The sequence below is a fragment of the Clupea harengus genome, chromosome 13, assembly GCF_900700415.2.
Source record: "Clupea harengus chromosome 13, Ch_v2.0.2, whole genome shotgun sequence".
NCBI lineage: Eukaryota > Metazoa > Chordata > Actinopteri > Clupeiformes > Clupeidae > Clupea > Clupea harengus.
The window spans coordinates 3,563,797-3,575,019 of NC_045164.1; the positions used below are offsets into that span (position 1 = coordinate 3,563,797).

Sequence of the window (11,223 nt, forward strand, 5' to 3'; positions counted from 1 at the left end):
GGCAAACAACCTTATGCCTTTCTTGACCGGCGAAGCTCAGAAAGCCTGTCGGGATCTTTCAGCTGCAGATGCCGTGAGTTTCGATAAGGTAAAGACTGCCATCCTAGCTCAATATGGACTTAGCCTCCCTGCCAAGGCACAGCGAGTGCATGACTGGAGCTACGACCCCGCTCTCCCCGTCCGGGCACAGGTGATGGGTCTAGTCCGTCTAACCAGGAGCTGGCTGGAAGAAGCAGAAGGGCCGCCCATAGTGGACAGAGTGGTGATTGATCGGTGTATACGGGGCTTGCCAAACGATGCCAAGAGGTATGTCGCCCAGCAGGGGCCTCCCAATGTAGACACGTTAGTAGCCTTATTAGAAAATCACCGGGTGATGGCTAGTCTGATGCGGTCAGAAAATAACAAGCCAAACAATTATAAAGCCAAGACAGAGAGAGAGATGGTAGGCAAAGCTTTCAGTTCCCCACCAGCCCGAACGCCCTCTGGCTGGACCGGACCGGCTGCAAGACGAACCCAGTGGCCTCCAGTCCCACGATGTTTTTCCTGTGGCAAAGAGGGACACCTAGCCAGAGAGTGTCCTGATCGGGATGAGCCGATGCCGACAGCCGGGTCTACCGATAACAAGGGCCTCTACTGCCACCACCTCACTACCTGTTGGGCCCATGAGGGAGCACCAGCCCCAAAGTTTCCGGTGAAGATTGCAGGGAGAGACACAGAGGCACTCTTAGACTCCGGAAGTATGGTCTCCCTCGTCCGACCACAATTCGCCAGTGCACCCTGGGGTGAAGAGCTGCCTGTGTCCTGCATCCACGGGGACACCCGGAAGTATCCAACCTCCAAAATCGAAGTGATCACTCCTCGAGGAAGATTCGCTCTACAGGTTGGGGTCGTCGAGCAACTGCCGGTTCCTGTGCTTTTTGGCCGGGACAGCCCCCTCTTCTCCCGCTACTGGCCAGCGAAGGCAAGGGACCCAAAACGGCGAACAAAAAAACGACCTGTGAAGATAGGAAAGTCCGTAACTCGCCCCGCCTGGGCTGCAATATCCCCCGATGGTAGCCCTGCTGAAACTTCTGATGACGACGTGGGTAAGGCTGTCCACACCCAGACCACAGCAACAGACCCTGAACGGGCAGCTGAGGTGGAGCCCCTGGAAGACATACACTCAGACGAGGTGTTCTCTCAATTTCCGGAAGTTGAAATGGAGGAAGGTCTTAGGCCAGGACAATTCGGCTCGGCCCAGCTGCGGGATCCCAACCTGACCCAAGCCTGGAGAGACGTCCAAGTGATAGAAGGTCAAAAGCAGGATGGGGTGAGTCAAGTGTCTTTTCCACATTTTATGATCAAGGATAAGCTGTTATATCGGGTAACTAAGAAGAACTCTGATATCTGTGAACAGTTGCTTATCCCAAAAGAGTATGCTTCAAAAGTGTTGTACCTAGCCCACTCCCACTTACTAGGGGCACATTTAGGAAGGGAGAAGACGTATGAACGTGTTCTCAGCCGTTTCTACTGGCCGGGAGTCAAGAGGGCCGTGGAGGAGTACTGCCGACATTGTGCCGAGTGTCAAATCAACTCCCCAAAGGTAGAGTACCGAAGTCCTCTGATACCCCTTCCCATTATTGAAACACCCTTTAGCAGGATTGGCATGGACATAGTTGGGCCCTTACCAAAGTCTAGCCGTGGTCACCGCTATATCCTAGTGATCCTGGATTATGCAACCCGTTACCCGGAGGCAATTCCTCTACGGTCTGCTACTGGGAAGGTGGTCGCCAGGGAGATGTTTCTGCTCTTCAGTAGAGTGGGCCTGCCAGAAGGAATCCTGACAGACCAAGGGTCCTGCTTTATGTCTAAAGTGATGAAATGTTTGTGCCAAAGCCTAAAGGTGAAACAAATCAGAACCTCTGTCTATCACCCTCAGACCGATGGACTTGTAGAGAGGTTCAACAAAACCTTAAAACACATGCTGCGCAAGGTAATCGCTGTTGATGGTAAGAACTGGGACCAGCTGCTGCCTTATGTTCTGTTCTCTATACGCGAAGTACCCCAGGGTTCCACTGGATTTTCACCGTTCGAGCTTCTGTACGGTCGGAGACCTCGGGGCTTGCTGGATGTGGCCAAGGAAGCCTGGGAGCAGCAGCCGTCCACCCAGCGCAGCATCGTGGAGCATGTGGAACAAATGCACCACCGAATGACCCAAGTCTGGCCCTTAGTTCGGGAGCACATGCAGCAAGCCCAAGCGCAACAGGCACAAGTATACAACCGTGGAGCCCAGGCGAGAGAGTTCAAACCAGGAGACAAGGTAATGGTTTTAATTCCAACAAATGATTGCAAGTTTTTAGCCAAGTGGCAAGGGCCGTATGAAATACTGGAACGGGTGGGGCCCGTGAATTACCGTGTACGGCAGACAGGCCGTAGGAAAGCCCAACAACTTTACCACGTAAATTTACTGAAGCCATGGCGTGAGCCTCTCCCTGTCCCCTCCAATGTCCTGGTAGCTAACCTGCCTCCCCAGGTCCTCCCGCCAGTGAAAATGGGTGACCAGCTGTCATCCCGGCAAGGACAAGACCTCCGAGAACTGCTCGATAGAAACAGAGATGTCTTCTCTGAGGCCCCGGGACGAACAACAGTCATCGCCCATGACATCAGAACAGAGCCGGGAAAGACAGTAAGGCTACGACCATACCGAATCCCAGAGGCCAGACGGGAGGCCATCAGAAACGAGGTGAGGAAAATGCTTGACCTTGGGGTGGTGGAGGAGTCACACAGTGCCTGGTCCAGTCCTATAGTCCTTGTTGGAAAGCCGGATGGCAGCATTAGGTTCTGCAATGACTATCGAAAGTTAAATGAGATTTCTCTGTTTGACACCTACCCTATGCCCCGGGTAGATGAGCTGGTCGAGAGGTTAGGACCTGCCCGGTTCATCTCCACGCTAGATTTAACCAAAGGATATTGGCAGGTTCCACTCACCCCACGGGCAAGGGAGAAGACGGCCTTCTCAACGCCAGATGGTGCCTTCCACTATCGAGTCCTTCCATTTGGTCTTCATGGAGCCCCGGCAACGTTCCAGAGGCTCATGGATAAGGTGCTCCGGCCACACCAGGACTACGCTGCAGCATACCTGGACGACATTGTTATCCATAGCACGTCATGGGAGAACCATCTGCAGCACCTAGAAGCTGTTCTCCAGGCCTTACGAGAGGCGGGACTGACAGCCAACCCTGCAAAGTGCTCCCTCGCCTTGGAGGAGGCGAATTACCTTGGGTACACTGTCGGACGAGGAAATGTGAAACCCCAAGTAAAGAAGGTGGATGCCATTACAACCTGGCCCCAACCCCAGACCAAACGGCAGGTGAGAACCTTTCTCGGGTTAGTGGGGTATTACAGACAGTTCATCCCTAACTTTGCCTCTTTAGCAGCCCCTTTACATGAGCTGACAAGCAAAAGTGCATCTAACCGGGTGAAGTGGACGGAACAGACACAGCGGGCCTTCAACGCCTTGAAGAAAGCCCTCTGCAGCGAAACCGTGCTACACACCCCCGACTTTGGCAAGAGGTTTGTGCTTCAGACAGATGCATCAGAGGTAGGCCTTGGGGCAGTCCTGTCCCAAGTACATGATGGAAGTGAATACCCCATAACCTTTGTTAGCCGCAAACTACTTCCCCATGAGAAGAATTATGCGACCGTAGAAAAGGAGTGCCTAGCAGTTGAATGGGCAATCGGAAAGTTAAGGTATCACTTACTGGGTCGAGAGTTTACGTTGGTCACTGACCACGCACCATTGAAGTGGATGGCCTTCAATAAAGATAGGAATGCCAGAATAACCCGTTGGTTTCTACACCTACAGGACTTTAAGTTTACAGTGGAACACAGAGCCGGAAGACTGCATGGGAACGCTGATGCCATGTCAAGAAGGGACGACTGCCTGTGGTCTGCCGCTCCCCACCGTGGTTCGGAGCTGAGGGGGGGGGTATGTGATGGCCCAGCCGGTGAGCAGTGCCCCACATGGCTGAGTGCAGCCAAACGAAGGCGATTAAGAGGCATGGTGGTGGATGGGCGGTACTACCCCAGAAGTTTCTCATAGGGAACTCCTCCCCACCCAGGTGTCTCTGGTTGTCCCTCCCAGGTGCACTCAATCAATCAGGCAATCAGGAGCCTTTTTAAACTCAACCAGAGGATACGGAAGCCAGACTGTCTTGCGCTACAGAGGAGTGAGAACCAGACGCCTTCCAAGACAGTCTCAGGGTAAGAGGCCCGCGGCCTGCCATATATATTACTGAAGACGAGTAATCGCTCTCTACCTCTCTCTTGTCTCAGGGAAAAGCCCGACGGAGCCCCTGACGCCAACGGCCAGACCGGTGAAGATTTCTGAGTTACCTTTTTGCGCCCCCTCCCTTTTCCCCCTTCAGTTTGTACAATAAACCTAAGTTCTGTTCACCGCAGCTCCTGTGTCTGACTTCTCTTTTTCCACTTTGTGTACCCACTGTTTGCCCTTGCAAGGCCAGGCTCCCACAGTATGTGTGTGTGTGTGTGTTTGAATATGTGTGTGTGTGTGTGTGTGTTTGTGTCTGTGTGTGTGTGTGTGTGTGTGTGTATGTATGTGTCTGTGTGTGTGTGTGTATGTGTGTAATGGTGGGCATGTTTTATGGATTTCAGTCAAAACCATTTAGGTGATACAAGCCTCTTCTGGACAGCTTACTGGACTCTAGTCAAGACTGACCACCTGGTCTTTATGAACAGAAACAATCTCCTTGGACGAGTGATGGGACAGGGGACTGGCTCATATGGTCATTGTGGAACTCATTAGTGAGTCCTCTCCTCAAATAGAAATATATTTGGACATCATTCAGAATCAACAAATTAATTAAATTGTAAGTCAAGTAAATTCTTGTACGGCTCTCATCCTGCTTTTTTCATGCACATGTTTGGATTGGGAAAGCGCATGGATTCAAATGCAGCCTGTTCTTCACCTGTGACAAAAGCTGTTCTAAATAAAAGATTAACTTTGATATCCCGCCCGAGGGAACAAATCATTGGAAATCTGCTCTCATATCGTAACGTCACTGCTCAGAAGTGGACACACCCCCTGCGCCCCGAACAGGTTTTGCGCCTGTGATTAGCCAAAGCTCGCCAAAGATCTCCGGCTGCCCAACAGCGCATCAGGTATCACTAGCGACAGTCCTGGATCTTTTCTTTTGGAGAGGAGACTGGCTATTGAGGCAGGAGATAACCTTTCACTGCCTTTAACACAATGAGCCATCAATTGAAGATCACTATAATGAGGGGCATTTATCGGACCGTCGGTATTACCCTGGAACCATGAAAAGTGAAGGATGTTAGCTGATGTGAAAAATCCAATTTGATTCAGTCCTTACATGCATTTTTGAGGTATCTTCAGCCGTTGGCAGATGTTGACATGGATACAACTTCAAACCCCCTTTTGGCTTCAACATTTTTTTACGAGGATGATGGCAACGACACCACCGTAAATCTCTTTGAACAGCCAGACTGGCAAGTGGCACTCTGGGCGATCGCATACTCACTAATTGTGATCGTGTCAGTCATTGGAAATGTTACTGTTATTTGGATAATCATGGCGCACAAAAGAATGAGGACAGTAACCAACTATTTCATTGTCAACCTGGCATTTTCGGATGTGTCCATGGCAACTTTCAACACTGCGTTTAATTTCGTGTACGCTATACACAACGACTGGTACTTTGGGTTAGGATATTGTAAATTTCATAACTTTTTCCCCATCACTGCCATGTTCTCCAGTATATACTCAATGGCAGCAATAGCCGTTGACAGGTAAGTTACCAAAAGTACTTCCCTTTGAACTTTCATGATTAATTTGCTTATTTCACTGAAAGCATAACTTTAATTTAAGTCGAGCTGCGAACGCAGGTAACAGATCGTAAGGCAATTTGATTAGAAGGGCATAGCGAAGAAAGGAAACCAGATGTGAGCGCGCGCCTGTTTCCAAAAATAATGAAAACGACGAGTGAACGCACAACAAAAAACAACTGGTGTATTTGTCCAAAACCATTTTTCGTACACATTTGAATTATAAATGGCTATCATCTATATTTTGCTTTACATTCAGTGATTAGATGCGGGGCAGCGCTTATGCCAGTCAGTGATTTGACGCAGAACATATGCCACCAGCCCAAGCAAATAAAGGGTATTTTAGAACGTGGAGGAAAATGTCCATAGAGGATATATGACCCATTGCAGTGCGGTAGTAAACATTGATTGTATTGAGCTGTACTGTGTGTTTGTTGTTCCCTTAACACCTGTGATATGAGATATGTCACTCAGAGTTGGTGCCATCTTTGCTATCCGTTTTATCAAAAACTCAGTATATACATGCAATCTTAGCAAATCTATCCAGACACATACTCTACAAGAAACACGAAGAAGGCATGTGAAATGAAAATAACATGTTCACCAATAATGCAGAGAAATCTATGAAGTCTATATTTATTTGTATTTCATGTTTTCTACATAAAAAACTGAAATTTTGTCACCTATTTTTTTTTTATCAGGGTTTGAAAAACCTTGACTTTAAAAGACATTGCACTGATATAAACTTCCATCTAAAACACTTAATTTGAACATTAACATTTATTGCTCCAGACTTCTTGTATCTAATTCTAGCCTCACCTCCTCATTTTGATGAGTGTAGACGTAACTGAGGTGCTCAACAATAATTCAGAAGACCAAGATGTGCATTTCAACCTCATCTATGACATCACTTCTCAGTGAGCTCACAGGGTTATGAAAGGAATCATTCCTCAGGACAGATCTAATGAGATGCCTCAGCACCCTCTACCTTCGGCTATGCAAGCGGATCCATTCATTTTATTCAGGGATGCCTGTGTGTCTTCCATAGATACATGGCCATCATTCATCCACTGAAGCCCAGGCTGTCCTCCACAACCACAAAGGTAGTGATTGCAGTCATCTGGATGGTGGCGTGCTCCTTGGCCTTCCCCCAGTGTTTCTTCGCCGGCACAACGTTCTACCCGCCGCGGACCGTCTGCATGGTGGAGTGGCCAGATGACTATGGAGGGGTCCACCAGCTCATGTAATACATTAGTCACACATTGATGTGGTTCGTTAAATATATCTGTGACGGTCCTCACTGTGAGGAGGTTGAGCTTTTTCTAAAAACTGACATATATTCCCTTGGAGAATTTTATGACTTTATTTTATATGCCGCAAGTTGTAATTTATTTTCCATTATTTAGTGCAGTTGAATGATATTGCTGTGATACCACATTGAAACATACATGGCAACATAGTGATTCCTTGAATCTTTTCCTCTTAGATGCATCAGTAAATACTATAGATTTTACATTTGAGCTTTAATTAAAAACAAATACACTTTTTCATTTCTTTCTGTATCCCCCAGATACCAAGTAGCTGTCATCATCCTGATCTACTTACTCCCCCTGCTGGTGATGCTTGTGACCTACAGTCTGGTTGGACATAGACTGTGGGGCAGTGAGATCCCAGGTGAAGCAACTGATCATTACCAAAACCAAATCCAGGCCAAGCGCAAGGTGAGCCAAACATTTCTCTGAGCCACAATACTCAGCCATAGTTGATAGCCTAGTTAATAGCCTAGTTGCTTTGAAGTTCGTTGGAGACAGATAAATCAGGTAAAAATGCATTTCCTTGCCTCCAAACCAGGTGGTAAAGATGATGATAGTGGTGGTGGTGACGTTTGCCACCTGCTGGCTGCCCTACCACATCTACTTCATCCTGGGCAGTTTCAACAGGGACATCTACAAGCAACATTACATCCAACAGGTCTATCTGGCCATCTTCTGGCTGGCCATGAGCTCCACCATGTACAACCCCATCATTTACTGCTGTCTCAACCAGAGGTGGGTGTCATATCAATCTCCCGCAACTTATACAAGTGTAGAGGAAAAAGTTGATGTCTCGTCAGTGGTTGACTGACAGAATGTCAGTCAACATCAGCTTCGTAAACCATGAAATGGAAAACAATCATGTCATTAATTTGTTTCAAGGACGGCTTAATCACTACCACAGGGTATTTATTATTAAACAATACTGTATTTGCTAAGTTGCATCCCCATGCATAATACATTAGATTGTTATATTCCTACTGCATACAAATTGTATCAGTTTGGAGGGATGTCAGTAAAGCTATTAAGTGCAATCAGTTTTAATTGGCTTATTAAATTGCACACTTTGAATAAATATTAGGATTTGGGAGGGAGAGGGGAAGAAAAAAGATGCAGCTTCATTTATGATGGAGAACCTGTTTTGAATACACAACACCCTTAACAAACCTTCAAATATTTGAATGAAATAAAAAGTTCTGGGACTTACAGTAACAAAATGAACTATGGGAATGTTCAAGGCTTCATTCAACATTACTTTCATTGACAAGAAGAGTATTTGGAAGTGATGATTCTTTGTAACTACTCCCCAGGTTCCGCTCAGGATTCCGGCAAGCATTCCGCTGGTGTCCCTTCATCAAGGTAACAGAGGAGGACAACATGGAGTTACAACACATGCGGACCTTCCACACAACCCGCAGCTACCGCACTGAGACCACCAGCCTGACGGCCCGCAAAAACGGCAACAAGCAAGAGGACACCGTCTCCAAACTGATCAAAGCCTAAACGAATGTCTGGGAGTGAGCTGTTGGATTAGGAGCGGACGAATGAGAAAAACCAGGTCTGGAAAAAGAGAAATGTTAGAAGGAAGAGGACAGAGAGCTGATTCCTATTTCAATGACCATATCCACTAACTGTCATGCAGTACCTCAGTGTGAGTTGAAAATGAGTACATGTGGAGTACGGATTGAACTGTGCTCCAATGGCATAAGCACCAAGCCTTATCTGTCAGCCAGTCATGAAAGTTGACATTTGTGTTTGTGTTTGGGACAGTGTGAAACTGTGCTATTGTTTGCTTTTCTCAGCTCCAGTCACAGCCCACAGATTGAAATGTGGAAGTCGTCACTGCTGTAAATATGAAATCAGTATACATATATAAAAAAAATTTCAGTGTGACTTCTTTGACAGTGTTGAAAATGTGAAAATGAGTTTTCTAGAACAAATGAGATCCAGTTAAAGGTCCCATTTTAATTGTCCAATGTACTGCAAGTGTAAGTGTAAGCTTAAGTGGGAAAATATGAGGTTAATTGTTTCTTGCCTTCATACAAGTAAAGGTTGTTCGATGAACAGGGAAATACAAATCTGGGATCTGTCACAATACCAACTTGAGCACAATTCATTAATAAACCTTCTTGTAATATTATTAAAATGTTATTGGATGATTGGCAAAAGCTCTTCAAACCAACATGGAGACAATATGAGTTTAGTTTGAATTATCAAGCTATAATTTATGAACAAGACAATTTAACACAGGGTATTAAATTAGAACAAGCAACAATTTCAAGACGTGCGTCCCCCCGAGTTCAAACCTTGTGCAAAAACTCAGTTTGGTACCTAGAGATTTTATGCTCATCCCAAACCTGGAATAGCCTAGCAAGAGAACTGTTGGAAAGACTCTTCATCAAGCAAAGCCTGCTGTGCATGAACTAAAGCTAATTTATTAACTTGGCAAAATCATTTTGTTAGTTTAACCCCATGAGCAAGATCCTAAGCACAAACATGGGTGGGGCAGTGCAATGCTCCCACACGCCACACGGTAGCTTTAGTTTATGGACTTTGCTCCTTTGACCTAGGACTTATACAGAGTCACCTCACTGTGCGCATTGTGACATCGTCAATACACTTTCGTTACTGAAGAGATAAAACCTTAACAGTAGATGGGTTAGGGTTACCCCTACATTAATTAAATATTGTGTTAATCAGATTGCCAGTTTGAATACAGAGTTTTATTTCTCAAATATCTGAAGCTAACTAGATATTTTAATTTAGTGAAACATCTTGCATTGCACTACTCATTTCCAGCATGGAAGACAAAAGATAAATAATTGATGATCTGCATCCATCAAGGACATTTTCACAGAAACACTTACACAGGAAGCTTCAAAAGACAACCTGGCGGCACAAATGGGATAGTGGGTGTAACAGAAGTCCCCCAGAAAATTTAAGAAACACAAATCAATCAGGAAGATGGCAAAAGAAGTTGGTATTGGTGACACTAGGATAAGAAGAATATGTTTGATAAGAAGATCCAGTGGATTTTAAGCATACATTTACACCCTGACAGAGTTTTCATGCTAGATACAGCACCTTGAGTCAGGCCCAGTCAAATAGCATGTAGCTCATGGAGTCGCCACAGTGCAGCTTAGACTGTTTAGCAGATGCTACATTAAGAAGCATCATCACCATCGGCTGTAGCTTTGCATGCCAATCCAAACGTCATGTTTGTAAATTAATGTACAAAACATGTCCTTTCTAATTTCATAGTGTGGTACTTAACAAATCTTGTGACAGCCTGCTGGTTACTGTATTTCAAAATGTACTTGCCTGTGTTAAGCATCATATATTCATTGCTACCCCCTTTACAGCCTGTGTCTGTGTTAAGCATCAGTAATTCATCGCTACCCCCTTTACAGCCTGTATCTGTGTTGATGTTGACTGTAATACAATGAGTGTTGAGGTTTTCAAAATATTTGTGAGGGAATATATAAACGGTGTAACATACATATCACCAATGGGATTATGACGTTAATACTATATGTGGTCACTAAATGTCTGTAATGTATAGCTGTTTTGGTATTTAATATTATCGATGATATTGGTTACCCTGAAAGAGAAGAGAGCCCTGTTAGCTGCACCAATGCTTCGGAGGAGCATCCTTAACAGTAGATGGGTTAGGGTCACCCCTACATTAATGAAATATTGTGTTAATCAGATTGCCAGTTTGAATACAGTGTTTTATTTCTCAAATATGTGAAAGTATATTGTAGGTACATGAAGTGTGTTGGTGTTCTTCAGGTGAATGAAGAGCAAAACAGTCCTTATTATATAGAGGCATACAATGTCTGCACACGGGTGCTGGTTTTTTGAAACTCACTTTGAAATCCTATTTACATGTTTTTTTTTATGATCTCCTATTAATATAGGAGATATTCTGCTACTCATTTGGGCCTGGATGTGGCTAACGAGCCGTGTACGTCACTTGGACTGGCATAACAAACCATGTATGTCACCGCTGTTTCCTCATCGTAGTGCACCGACCATGAGTCTGTTAAAAGATGCTTGTGCAGTG

General features: G+C 45.5%; 1 protein-coding gene across 1 annotated transcript; it reads left to right on the forward strand.

Annotated features, from left to right (window-relative positions):
• The first annotated feature begins 5,296 nt into the window (after window positions 1-5,296).
• Window positions 5,297-11,093, forward strand: tacr2 (tachykinin receptor 2). The gene is made up of 5 exons (XM_012816988.3): window positions 5,297-5,808; window positions 6,893-7,087; window positions 7,415-7,565; window positions 7,696-7,892; window positions 8,468-11,093. Exons 1-5 carry the CDS (start codon window positions 5,414-5,416, stop codon window positions 8,658-8,660), a joined length of 1,131 nt encoding a protein of 376 aa, XP_012672442.1. The 5' UTR covers window positions 5,297-5,413; the 3' UTR covers window positions 8,661-11,093.
• The last annotated feature ends 130 nt before the right edge of the window (window positions 11,094-11,223 follow it).

Coding starts and splice junctions, on each gene's coding strand:
- tacr2 (XM_012816988.3), top strand. CDS start 5,414: ATGGATACAACTTCAAACCCCCTTTTGGCTTCAACATTTTTTTACGAG. Junction 5,809..6,892: donor GCAGCAATAGCCGTTGACAG/GTAAGTTACCAA, acceptor TGTCTTCCATAG/ATACATGGCCATCATTCATC. Junction 7,566..7,695: donor AAATCCAGGCCAAGCGCAAG/GTGAGCCAAACA, acceptor CCTCCAAACCAG/GTGGTAAAGATGATGATAGT.